The sequence below is a fragment of the Lipotes vexillifer genome, unplaced genomic scaffold (genome assembly GCF_000442215.2).
Source record: "Lipotes vexillifer unplaced genomic scaffold, Lipotes_vexillifer_v1.1 scaffold1701, whole genome shotgun sequence".
In the NCBI taxonomy this organism is placed as follows: Eukaryota; Metazoa; Chordata; class Mammalia; order Artiodactyla; family Lipotidae; genus Lipotes; species Lipotes vexillifer.
Window position 1 is genome coordinate 204694 of NW_006794217.1, and position 13594 is coordinate 218287.

The 13594-nt window shown below is 58.2% G+C and overlaps 1 protein-coding gene across 1 annotated transcript in view; it reads right to left on the reverse strand.

Moving 5' to 3' along the window:
• Window positions 1-8486: 8486 nt before the first annotated feature.
• Window positions 8487-13594, reverse strand: part of PDGFA (platelet derived growth factor subunit A) — a 17627-nt gene continuing 12519 nt past the window's right edge. Inside the window, exons 5-7 of the mRNA XM_007467066.1 lie at window positions 11690-11816; window positions 11114-11182; window positions 8487-9238 (exon numbers count right to left, since the gene is read on the reverse strand). Of these exons, the coding sequence (XP_007467128.1) occupies window positions 11127-11182; window positions 11690-11816 (183 nt within the window). The 3' untranslated portion in view covers window positions 8487-9238; window positions 11114-11126. The remainder of the gene's footprint in view (window positions 9239-11113; window positions 11183-11689; window positions 11817-13594) is intronic.

Genomic DNA, 13594 nt, shown 5'->3' on the forward strand with positions numbered 1-13594 from the left:
GTGTTTGCTCAGGATGGAGGGTGAGCTGGCTGCTCCTGCTCCGTGCAAGGCTTCCTCCCTCACCCTCAGGTCCCCCCGGACCCTCCCCCTAGTGCCCCCCAGGCTGCCCAGTGGCTGGCGCGGGATGGAGTCGCTGTTTGCTGTTTTGTGAGAAATCCATTTACTGTCTTCATTGCTTGGGAAGTATAATCTCGAGCCTGCAGCTTCCTAAGGCGTTGCCATGGAGATGAATTTTCTGTCATAAATAAAAGTATTCTGGGGTCAGGAGATCTCAAGCATAACTAGGACAGATTTTGAGGGGGAAAATGCCAGAATTTTTCAAACACGCGAGATGCTGATTGGGCTGCTTTTTTCCGGAGGGTGTTTCTCAGGCTGTTGTGAATTTGGACAGGAGCCCAGCCCACCTCGGAAAGCGGGTCTGCCCCCCCACTGTCCCCTCCTCCCCCTGGCAGTGCTGGGGCCCCCAGCCACCAGGTGTTCTCAGGGGAGGTCTGGGGCCCTGGAGATGGTTGGTTCCCAGGGGTCCTGCAGCCACAGGGGGAACCTGTGCTGTGCTGCCTCAGACAGGTCACTTTCCCTCTCTGGCCCTGGACCCAGCTGGCTCACCCTGGGGTCTCAGCACATTCCTCACGCCCCCTCTAAGGAGCCGGAGCGGGAGAGGGTGTGACTTCCGAGGAGCCCCTGACCGGTCCCCACATGCAGCCCGTGGAAGTTAGCTTTAGGGATTTCCTTTGTTCAGGGTCACCGCAGGTCGTCAGGGGGGAGCAAAGTATGCAGGCCGAGGGGCCCTGGACACCACCCAGGCGGACAGTCAGGCCTGGAGCCGAGGGCTGTTTGCCCAGCCGCCCGCCACCAGCACTAGGTAAACAGAGCCCTCTGCCCCCAGGGCCTTCCCAAGGTAGCTGCAATCCCAGTGCAGCCCCAGGCACTGACGGGCTCCAAAAAAATGAAAGGGGGAGGAGGGGGGAGAGAAGAGGGGGAGGGAGGGAGGAGGGGGGAGGGGAGGGCCTGCTCTGGCAGGTGATGTCTTTGCAGTCTGTTCCCCAGCATGTGGTCCCTGTCCCCATTTCCCCATCTAGGAGGGTCCACTTCACTGAGAAAACCTGGCCCGGGAGACCCTTAAGATGCCCAGGGGGACGCCCTGAGAAAGCCCTCCTTGACCTACAAATATTCTGCAAACACAGCCCCATCAGCACGGGACAATCCCCCAGCGGGCCCTCCAGGGCTGGGGCTCAGGCCCAGAGAGGGAACGCCTTACTCAGGGTCAAGCGGCCAGGCCTGTGCCGGCCCCCCATACAGCCTCCCCAGACCTGCTCTCAGCCTGGGGCTCTCTGCCTCCTGATGAACTGTGACACTATTTATTCAAGCCCCTCGACAAAGGCAAAAGTTTCAACCTAGAAGGCAGAGCTGCTGGGATGCACAACACCGTCTAGGTGGGCTGGGGTACTTCCCCGCCGAGGCCGAATGGGGGCCGTCCTGGGGCAATGACGGGTCATGGAATGTCTCACCGACACTGGACGCACAGCCTGGCACCTCCTTTCTCTGCAGGAGGGTCTGTCTCTATGCGCTTGTGCAGCCCCCATGGCCTCCGTGAGAAGGGTGCTGGACTGCCCACACGCTGCTGGGGGGATTGCAAGATGTGACGGACCTTTAAATGTGTGCTTTCTCTTCTAGAAAGATTTTGCACCCAGGAGCCAGAGCCTGCAGGGAGCAGGCCACAGAAGGACCCGTGAGACGGCGGTCTCAGCCAGGTGGACTCCTGGGAAGCCAGCAGAAATCATGGGGTTTTTGTTGTTGTTGCTTTGCGGTACTCGGGCCTCTCACTGTTGTGGCCTCTCCCGTTGCGGAGCGCAGGCTCCGGACGCGCAGGCTCAGCGGCCACGGCTCACGGGCCCAGCCGCTCCGCGGCACGTGGGATCCTCCCAGACTGGGGCATGAACCCGCGTCCCCTGCATCGGCAGGCGGACTCTCAACCACTGCGTCACCAGGGAAGCCCAGAAATCATGGTTTTGAAGACTATTTAGTAACCTGGGGAGGTGCTCTTCTCATGAGCAGAGAGAAAACATAGATAGAAGTACATACAAGGAGTATTCAAGGGAAACTAGAAAATACTTTGAGTGAATGGAAGTGAAAACACACACACACCAAAACTTTGGAGATGCAGCTAATGCAGTGCTTAAAGGGAAATTTACAACTGCAGACCCCTATGTTACAGAAAAAGAGAGAGATCTCAAATCAGTAACTTAATCTTCCATTTTAAGAAACTGGAACAACAGCAAAATCAACCCAAAACAAGCAGAGGAATGAAATAATGAAGGTTAGAGGCGAAATAAACATTGAGATTATCAACAGAGGCAGAAATTGTTTCCTTGAAAAGATCAACAAAATTGATGAAACTTCAGCCACACTGACCAAGAAAAGAAGACTTAAGTTACTAAAATCAGAAAAAAGGGGACATTACGACTCACCTTACAGAAATAAAAAGAATGATAAGGGAACACTCTAGACAATTGTGTGCTAAGAATGAGATAACCTAGATGAAATGGAAAAATTACCAAAACTGACTCAAAAAGAAATGACTCCAAGAAAAATGAAGGTCTATAACAAGGAAAGAGGCTGAATTCATGATCAAAATCTTTCTACAAGAGAAGGCCAGGCCCAGATGGAGTCACTAGTGAATTTTCTACCAAATCTTTTTAAAAAGAATTAACACCCGTTCTTCACAAACTCTTTCAAAAAACATAAGAGGAAGGAACCCACTCTCATAGAAGCATTATTTTTATGTGTTGATACTAAAACCAAAGACATTAAAGAAAACACAGACCACTATCTTTATGTAGAGACATAAAAACCTTCAACAAAATATTAGCAAACCAAATCCAACAACATATAAAAATAATGATTATACCCCATGACCAGGTGGATTTATCCCAGGAATGCAAGTCTGGTTCAACATACCAAAATCAGTCAACGTTTTACATATATATATGCACTGTATTAATAGGATAAAGAAAAACATATGATCATCTCAACTGATGTGGAAAAAGCATCACCCAGAAAAAATCCAACACCCTTTCATGATAAACACTCAGCAAACGAGAAACAGAAGGGGACTTCCTCACCCTGGACGGAGCCCACGGCTGGCACCACATTTAACGGAGAAAAACTTAAAACCTTCCCCCTAAGATCAGGAGCAAGATAACAATGTCTGCTCCCCCCACTTCTCCCCACTGTACCGGAGCTTCTCACCAGGGCAATCCAACAAGAAAAAGAAATAAAACACATCCAGATTAAGAAGAAAGCAGTCAGCTACTCCTGTTTGAAGGTGACACGATCTTGTACATAGAAAATGCCAAGACCCACACAAACATAGGGCTAAAAACAAAGCAGCAAAACATAGAAACCAACTGCAGAGGGGCTTCCCTGGCGGCGCGGTGGTCGAGAGTCCGCCTGCCGACGCAGGGGACGCGGGTTCGTGCCCCGGTCCGGGAGGATCCCACATGCCGCGGAGCGGCTGGGCCCGTGAGCCGTGGCCGCTGAGCCTGCGCGTCCGGAGCCTGCGCTCCGCAATGGGAGAGGCCACAGCAGTGAGGGGCCCGCGTACCGCAAACAAACAAACAAACAAAAAAAACCCAACTGCATATTGATCAATACTCACCAGCAATGAACAATCCAAAAATTAAGAAAACAACGCCACTGACAGCAGTGCCAAAAAGAGAGGGGGCCTGTGTGAGGTCACTGACCTCCCTCTCTGGCACCTCAGGGCGCTGCCCCGGTGTACACTCTGCTGGGACAGAAATGAATGAATGAGCGAATGAACAAACGAACAAAGGAACCTCTAGAGACCCGGCAGCCACAGCCACTGCCCTTGGCATCTAAAATTCGGGGTTTGGTTTTTCCGCCCGTCCACCCACCCCGGAGGCAGTCTGGATGGGTGACCCGGGCTCCTGATTCCAGCTGTGCTGGGGTCGGGGGGACAGGGCGGAGGGCCACGGACTGGCAGAGGAAGGGACGGTGGCTCTGGGGTCAGGGAGAGTTCGCAGGCGGGCTGTGGTGCTGAGCTGAGCCTCTGTCTTGACGAGGCGGCAGGCCTCCCGCTCCAGGTGGCAGCGCCCCTCTGGGAACACAGGTCCTGGCAAGCCTGCAGCTGCCTCTTTCTCTCCGGAAATACAGCTGTAGGGAAGGCCCACAACCTCTCCATGAGCATCCAAGGACACCTGGGGCCTGGCGGGGTCCGGGGGCTGTGACAGGGACACCCACCCACCCTCCCTGAGGGCCTGCAGGATGGAACACGGACTGGGAAGGACCTGGGGGCAGCGAGACAGAAAGAAAGGGCCAGGGTCCCAGCACCTGTGCCTAGCCAGCCCCGAGAGAGGCCCCCCACTCAAGACACCCAAGGAAGGCGCCAGGCACCCCGAGCTGCCACAGGATGACACCCACCAGGCCCGCGCCCGGCCCGTGAGCCCAGCAATCTCAGAGTCGCAGCAGGAAGAGCCGGGAGGGGGCTCTGAGCCAGCCTCTCCGCCGGGCGCCCTGCTGGGCCTCCACAGCCTGCGGAGGGCATGGCCACCGGGAGCCTGGAAGTGCGGAGGAGGGCTGACCGCCAGGCGGGGGCTCGGCGGGGGCCTGCCCGCTGCACGCTCTGGGTTCCTCGTCCCCAGACGGGCAGGATGAGGGCCCAGGGTCCCCAGGTGAGGGTGATGGGGGCCAGGCCCCTTGGGAGAGCTATCTGGCAGCGGCTCCCCCGCCAAGCCTGGGCCCTGCGGTGTGTCCCCCGCCTAGAGAAGAGTTTCCATCTGTCCTTACGCCCTACACACCAGAGCCACAAGGGGACTTCCAGGCAGGGCAGCACCTGGTGGAGCCCCAAGGTGGCCAGCGCGGCAGATACAGGTGCCAGTGAGGGCCGTGGGGCCAGAGGGGCGGGCTGGGGGTGCTTTACCACCAGAGTGCGCCGGGCAGGGGCCTCAGCTGGTGCGCAGTCCTCCCAGGACGGCCGCCCCCCGATCGGCAGGCCGGAGGCCAGTGAACACTCCACATTTTTGGCAGCTGAAGGGCCCGGTTGGAACAGTCGCTGCTTTATTCTGCAGAAGCCACAGGCTTTGCATCCCCGGGCCCCAAAGGGGCTGGGGGTGGATTCCAGCCGGCCATGGGGCTGTGGGGGCCGCGGGGTGACGGCCAGCTCCTGCCCGCTGCTGACACCCCCAAGGCCAGGCTGGGCCCTGGCCTCCACCCCAGGGGTGACCCAGGGCTCCTCCCTCAGTGTAGCTGTGACTGACCTGAGGTCCAGGGCCCCAGGGACATAGGGATTGGCTCTGAGCAAACAGCCTGCTGCCCAGTTTAGGGGCGCTCAGGGGTCCGACCCCAGCCCTGCCTCCCAGGGTCCCAGGCTGGTGAGGAGAAAGACCCAGGAGGGAGCCGTGAGCAGAGCAGGTGGCCCAAGGCCTGGAGGGGGCTCAGCCCTGCAGGGCGGTAGGGGAGCCTCCTGGCCCGTCATCTGCTCTGCAGTCTCTGCTCAGGTGAAGCTCTGTCTCACAGCCTCGCAGCAGGTGGGCAAGGAAGGAGGCTCTCAGCCCCTCCCGTCAGGGAAGCACCAGGAGGGGGCCCGGTGGGCTGAAGGGGGCTCTCAGCCCCTCCCGTCAGGGAAGCACCAGGAGGGGGCCCGGTGGGCTGAAGGGGGCTCTCAGCCCCTCCCGTCAGGGAAGCACCAGGAGGGGGCCCGGTGGGCTGAAGGGGGCTCTCAGCCCCTCCCGTCAGGGAAGCACCAGGAGGGGGCCCGGTGGGCTGCTCTCCTGGCCTGAGGACCAGCTCCTCCCTTGCCCCTCCTCCGTGTAGAGGGCTCCACGGCTCCTTCTGGAGGGTCTGCTCTGGGCCAAGCCCTTCCCTTCACCGCAGAGAACAGCATGGCCGTCCAGCCAAGAGTGGGGAAGTGACCTGCCAAGGTCACACGGCAAGGTCGCCCAAGATCACCTGGTGAGACACCGAGGGTCACACTGCCAGGTGGTCCCAGGCAGGGAAGAGCCCGGCAGAGCCTGTTCCCACACTCCACATCCAGCTGCCCCCCACAAGTGCCCGGAAAGGGTCTGAAGACAGACCTCTTGATAAATAGCGCCCCCCCAGCCTGGGGGTGCTCAGGGCATTCACTCCGCTTCCCAGGCCGGGGGCCCCACGGGACGATGGCTGTCCACCGAGCCCCAGAAACGCTGGCTCCCTCACCTGGGCTGCCCCGCGCAGCCTGGGCCCCAAGATTCAGCAGCAATTTGTACCCCATGTAATGAACAGAGCTGGCGAGGCCTGGGTGGGGGGTCATGAGGCCTGCAGAGAGCACAGCGGAGAGGCTGGGGGGTTCTTCCCAGCCAGGCAGGGCCCAAGGCCCACCCCAGGTTTTAAACTTCATTCTCAGAGAGGACGGGGGTGGGGAAGGACGGGCTGCCACTTCTTTGGAGGGCAGGGGGCTGGGGTGGCACAGAGGTGGGCGCGCTAGAAAGTGCGGGTGACAGGTGGCCGTGGAGGGTCTGGGACATGTCCCCGAGTTGTGGGCACAGCCCTGCACTCGTGGTTTTGTTGGGTCTGCCCCGGACAGCCCTGTGTCCACAGCATCCTCCCAGCTCTCCAACTCAGCCCCACGCAGGCATCCCCCGACTTCCTGCCCACCTCCGGCGAGGCCACAGGAGGGACCTTGCAGGAGGCTCCAGGCATCGTGCGCACAACCTGGGCAGACGGCTCTGACAGGCCCCCCAGATGAAGCCCAACTCCCCGCTGCACAATTTCACTCCTGGATTCCCCCTCCAATAAGCTTTCTGCCCCCCAGCCCTTCTTGGGCTCTGCTTTGGGGGCCCAGGTTAAGGCTCCACCCAGCACCCCGCTGAATGGCACCCCGATTCCTTAGAGGAGCCTCTCCTCCCCACTATCTAGTGCCTCCAGTGGAATTCCACCCACACAGACACGGGACAAGGGAGCCGAACCAGCCGAGGGGGCCACCTGAACCCCTCAGTGGTTGATGGGGCGCAGGTAGGCTCACCTGGGGCCCTCAGGAGTCCTCGGACTGGACGGGCGCTGGGCAGACACCAGAGCTGAGGCCGCAGGGCCTTCTGCCATCATCTGGGAACGGGGAGCTGGCCCGAGACCCTCCGCTCTGTGTGACACAGTGACAGCCCCCCCACCGACATCCTCCAGCACCACCGCCAAGGCCCTCCTCCCCTTCTGGGACATTCCTCCTCCCCAAAAGCACACCAGGCCTTTCTGCGCCATCGCTTTAATGGACAGACCATTCATCAGATGGCTTTGCACAAAGAAAGAAAAACTGAGCAGTGTTCTCAGCATCTCACGGGACGTAAATACACAGATCACATGTTTATACATCTAGCATCAGACACGTATCCGCAGCACAGTGTCGAGCACGGCGCAGCCCCAGGGCGCCAGCCACGGGGCCGGAGGCAGCGGGCACCCCTCACAGCACCTGCACAGGGGGCGCTCCCCTGTGGGGGGCCAGGGGCCACGCCACCTGAGCCCACCCCCACCCCCACTCGCTGAAAGGCGTCACGCTGCAGCCAGGACCACACCCTGCAGATGCGCTGAAGATGCTCCTTTACAGAATCTCCACGAACAGGTGGACCCCGGGACACCATCACCAGAGATGATCCCACGGCAACAAAGGGATCCTGACGGTCTCAGGAGCCCTGAGGCAACGAGGGCAGGAGCAGTAGGCCGCGGGCAACGTCAGGCTGACCGTGTCCACTGGCACACGCGCGGACACCGCGGTCAACGCGCTCTGTGGGGTCAGGTCTTCCTCGTCCACTCGGCGTCTGAGGGGATGCACGGCTCCGCCTCTGCGAGGCCACGTGCGCCAGCAGGACAGCTCCTTTGGCCGGTTCCCGTAGCTTTTGGAATCCCACGGGCAGGCCTGGGATCACCGGCCAGCCCAGGACGCTGTCATCTCCCAGTCATCACCCGGGAGCTCCAGCACCCGGGCCACGGGCCATGGGCCACGTGACAGAGGGCATGGACTCGGCTACGCAACTAGAAAAACGTGGCCACAAATGCTTTTCACACGTATGCATTTTGTTGGTGGGTTTTTTTCCTTTCGGTTCAAAAAAAAAACATGGCAGGCTCTCAGGTATATAAAACTGGTAGTATTAGACAAAAATACAAACTTCACCTTTACAAAAAAACAAAATCAAAAAAACAACACACACACACATAATTTCTGTTGAATACACGTAAAGCGTAACATCTTACCAAAAATAAAGAGTTTAGGTTCTGTCCAAACACCAGCGGCGGCAGCAGGGAGCAACCCTGGGCAGCCACTCCGGAAAGCCACATCCCCAGGCCTGGCCGCAGCAGGTGGGAGGGACTCAGGGCAAGAGGCTCGGGGACGACGTGTGATTGGTTCACGCAGTTCTCTCGAAATGGCTTAAATTAAAAAGTGAGTAAAATGGGGCAAGGAAGAAACACGTAAAGGCAGAAACATTTAGGAAATGATGCATAGGTGGGTATACCATGTTTATTTTAATACATCTCATTTGTTTGCATCCTGCTAGGAAAGGTACCGTCCCACCGTCCTGACTGTTACTGCAGCCTGGTGTTATCGGTGTAAATGTCATCCAAGAGATAATTAAAAAAAAAAAAAGAAAAAGAAAAAAAAAAAAAGCTAGGCAAAGAGTAGAAAGGAAAGCTTAATAATCACTTTATGGTGTAAAAAAAAATCCACTTAAGGCTCTCAGGAAGGTTTCTGTATAGACTTAAACACTACAGCAAGGAGATGTGGTTTCCGAGACATTCCTGGCTCCTGCGTGCCCCTGCAGAGCCCGGCGGCACCCGATCGCAGCCTTCAGAAAGCAGGCTCTGTGTCCTTGGCCAAAGCACCTGTGACCACCCTGGATAGAGATCCAGTCTGCCGAGACGTCTGTCACTTCCATCCCTCCGGGCGTCCCTCCATTCCGGCAAATGTTTAGATATTTTTGTGAGTTTTGTTTGTCATGTTTCGTGGTTTTGTTTGCTCTCTTTTTCTTGACAAGGAAGCTTCTTACTGTTTCACCGAGTGCTACAATACTTGCTTTGATGTCACATAAACAACGTATACTGTCTCTTTGTTCTCCAGGGTGTGCATGGAGACAGTCTTCACGGGGGAGAACAAAGACCACGCTGGCAATAAGCACCGTACATAGTAGGTTCAGGAATGTAACACGCCATGTACGTCCGTGTCCTGGAAAAGGGCTGCTGGCTGATCCTCACCTCACATCTGCAGGGAGAGGGGAGAGACAGACGCTGAGAGGCCACGAGCACACACACCGCTGAGTGACGTCGATTGTGTGAAACATTTAAGCCAATCAGGGGTGTGCACGCACGCAAATGCGCGCGCACGCGTGCACACACACACACACACACACACACACACACACACACACACACCTCGTGGCAAGTCGTAGGATTCAGCGCTTTTATTAAAATTTTCAAATCAAATATGCCTCATTACCCTTTCTGTAACATCCTGACCAGAATTGGGACTAGGCTCTTGGGATCTCACAGTACACAGCTTCATAGCAAACCCCATTCTCCCATTGTACAGATAGGGAAAACTGAGGCCCAGAAAGGTTCTTATGCCTGTCTCCTCACCTTCTTCTTTCTTCCAGCCTACAGCTTGATGTGATTTCTGGAGATCCTGCAGCCATCTTGGGCCATGAGGCAACCCTGAGGATGGATGCCACCAGCAAGACAGAGGGGTCTCTGTGACCAGGCAGAGCTACACTGAGCTGAACTAAGAGCAGCTCTTCCCCACCCTACATCGCCTGTCTGTTGCTCATCCCAACACTTGTACCACCACATGCCCACAGCCTGAACGCTAGCAGGGAGGCAGGGACGCCTGCCCCTCCCTTTGGGGTATCAGTCATCAGCTAGCCCATGGAGGCTAAGCCCAGTGGTCATAAACTTGGCAGCACAGGCAGGTATAAAACCAGCCCCTGCACCACACGCTGGGGACCCAAAAGCCAAGGCTGAGCAGTCGTTTTGGGGCTGCTTCAAGATCTGTCCACGTGGACCTTTCCTCCCCAGAGGATCCTCCTAAACGGACGTGAGCTGCAGGCCTCAGAAACTCCTGACCTGGCAGCGTTCTGCAGTCACACATCACTCAGCTGGAGCCTGGGCTCCCGGGCACCTGTCTCCAAGAATTCCTCTCACAACTATTTGTTTTGGATGCCATGGGCTCCCACATGCCCAGAAGCAAGGACCAGGCTCTGCAGAGCCAGACAGGCCAACACGAAGGACCAGGAAGGCTTAAAACTGCCTCCTCCGTGGTTGCCCACAACCACTTTCTCCTGGGAAGCCCCTCTGAAAGACCACCTTTCCCAGGCCCCCTTACAGCAGAGGGGTGGCCAATGAGATCAAAGCAAAAGTCACTGGGTCCTTTCACCATTGTCCCCAGTCCCCACCATAATCTTTCTTCCAGGCCTGGAGTGTAACGTGATTTCTGGAGCACTGGCAGCCATCTCGGGCCATGAGGCAACTCTGAGGATGGACACCACTAGTCCTGGAAAGAAGTGGGTCCCTGACGATACCCTGAGACTGCCATACACGCTCTGGTCTCCCTACCTTATCTCAACCCCTTGTTTCTGGCATGTTATTAGCAGCCAAACACAACTGCCAACACAGTAGCCAATAGCCCTGTACGTTTACAAAGCATTTTCAGACAGGATCTACTCAGCCTTCAAAAACCTTCATCTGTAATCCCTCTAAGCCTCAGTTTTTTCATCTGTCAAAGGAGGTGGGTAACCTGTCCGAGGTGATCCCAGCGAGTTAAACGTCAGAGCTACCCCACTGCTGCTCAGGGAACCCAGATCACTCTGCTTGTGTGATGCCTTTGCCTCCCCAATCAACAAGGACCAAAGCCAGAGCAGGGGCCCCGGAGCAGGAGGGAGCCATGGGCCAGGTGTCCCGAGCAGCGGGAGGGGAGGGGTTGGGGATGGGAATGCGGAGACCCGCAGCCCAGCCAGACAGCAGAAGCTCGCAGACGGATCAAGGCCAATCAGGGCGCGTCCTCGCCTCCGGGGTGATTCGCTGAGTGATCAGCCGCTGCGCCTCCCACCCCAGGACTGCGGCATGGCCGGCGGCCGGCTCCTACCTGGTGGACCGCGTTAGGTGGGTTTTAACCTTTTTCTTTTCCGTTTTTTACCTGACTCCCTACGCCTTCCTGTTGACAGAAGGGCAGGGAGGGTGAGAGGGCCTAAGGGAGGGCTGTGGGGTGGAAACTGAAGCCGTAAATACCTGGGGTGTTTGTCTTTCTGTAAAACAACTCGATGGCGCTGGCACAGAGACACTTCCTGGTCCCCTCAAGCTGGCCCAACACGGCGGTCACGACGCCGGGCTGCTCTGGGCAAAGTCTGCCCCGAGGGAGGCCAGGACCCTGACTGGCAACGCCGCGGCCAGCGCCCACCACCCGCCGGGGACAGGGCCCTTCCTCAGCCGCATCTCACCCGCTCCCCCCACCAGCTGGGCGGGTGACTGGACCCGCACAGTGGCCAGACCTCCCTCCCTCCCCAGCAGGTCCCAGGCCACGAGGGCAGCTTAGCAAACGGGCCTTGGCTACAGCCCCCGATCCCGCCTCCCCCACACCCACCCACCCACCGAGCCCGCCGGACGCGGCCACAGAAGCCAGGCTCCGGACCCTCCGCTGCAGCAGCAGGACGGCGTCCCTTACCCGCCTCCTCTTCCCGGTGGCCGGGGCTCGGGCTGGCGCTCGCGCACGTGCATTCCAGGTGCTCCTCCAGCCGCACCTGCACCTCTTTTAACTTTGGCTTCTTCCTGACGTACTCCACCTTGGCCACCTGCCGAGACAGCGGCCCGCTATGGACAAGCGCACGCGGCCCTGGGATTGGGGAGGTGCCGGGCCCCACCCGGGGTGCGAGCAGCCCGACTGCTGACCTCTGAGCTCCTCCCAGTGGGAAAAGCAGGTTTATCGGGGAGAAAACAATGAGCTTCGGTGCAGCATTTGCGGTTTGGTCCCATTTTTTGTTTAATATTTATTTATTTATTTGGCTGCGCCCGCGCCTTAGCTACAGCATGCAGGATCTTTTAGCTGCAGCATGTGAACTCTTAGTTGCGGCACGTAGGATCTAGTTCCCTGACCAGGGATCGAACCCAGGCCCCCTGCATTGGGAGCGTGGAGTCTTAGCTACTGGGCCACCAGGGAAGTCCCCGGTCCTCTTTTAACTTAAAATAAACCTAAGGGGCTCACGCACGCCGGGAGAAGAGGCCCGAAGGGATGCACTCAAGGTGGGCGCTCTGGGCGAAGGAAGGTGTTTGCGCCCACGTTTTACGGTCGTCTGGGACAACGTGTACTTGCCTATCAGCAGCTGAGGAACAGGGCTACTGCTCGTGGTCTGCGGCTCAGGTGTCACCCTCCCTCCTGTCCACCCCCTGAGGCCCGCGGAGGAGCATGCAGCCCTCAGGGCTCACAGGGAGGCTGTCGGTCTGGATGCAGATTCTGGCCTGTCATAGACTCTAGACGAGAACCCCTCGGCCACCTGACGTGGGGCCAGGCCCAGCCCTGCAGTCTTGCCCGGGTCCCAGTTCCCGGGATGGCCCTCAGGGACACCCACTCCACCCCTCGCTATTCTCCCGGGGAGACAGGCAGGAAGGGAGCAGAGCCCACCCAGCATTCACCCTGGGCACGTGGAGGCCCCGGGGGAGCCTGGCTCGTGGTCCAGAGCTGGCCAACGTGAACGGGACCCCGGGCCACGAGCAGAAGCCCCCCAGCCCAGGGACAGTCCTTCACAAAGGGCCTGGAGGCCAGAAGATGGGGGACCCCTGTCCAGGCCCGGCGTGGCCACGTGGCTACACCTTCTGGGCACCTCCCCTGGTTTCCTCTGCGGGGAAGGTACGAGGACCCAGGCCCCCAGGCACGGGGGCGGGCTTGCCACCCACCAGACAGACCGGCCATGGGACCAGTGCACGGTCCGGCGGCGCTGTCCCCCGTGGGCCCCTTGGTGAAGGGCACACGACACCAGCTGCTCAAGTCTTTAGAGAAAAATCTTATTTTTCTTATCAAAGAAAAACAAACAGGAATTTATGGTGGCACCTGCTTCTGGGTATGCAAGGATTCCAGGCCGGTCTGGCACCTCTGTCTGGCCAGGAAATGGCTACATTTTTTCCCCCAAGAACACGCTGTGAGTATTAAATTCTCAAAAGCGTCCTGCACAATAGCCAAGGCCACAGATCAAGACGCTGACACCCTTGGGACCCCATCCCATTGCCTCGGCCCCCAGACCCATACTGGAGTCTATTGGGGCCCCACATCCCTCCCCTTCCTCCCGCTGTTTGTCTTAGGAGCCTGGGCTGCACCTGAAAAACCTGACATTCAGATTCCCCACCACGGAGCTGCTGTGTCGTGAAAACCCCACCCGCACGTTCCCGGAGCAGACCCACCAGAGACGCCATCCAACAATGCCGTCACCCTTCCACCGTCACCCTTCCAAGCAGGGCCTTGAGTTCCTGCCGCTCACTGGCCCCCCCAGCTGGGCTGCTATGAGGCAGGACGCCTTCAGGAGGGCCAGGGAGAGCCACGCCCTGCAGGGGACCCCCCCAGATTATCAGAGTGCCATCC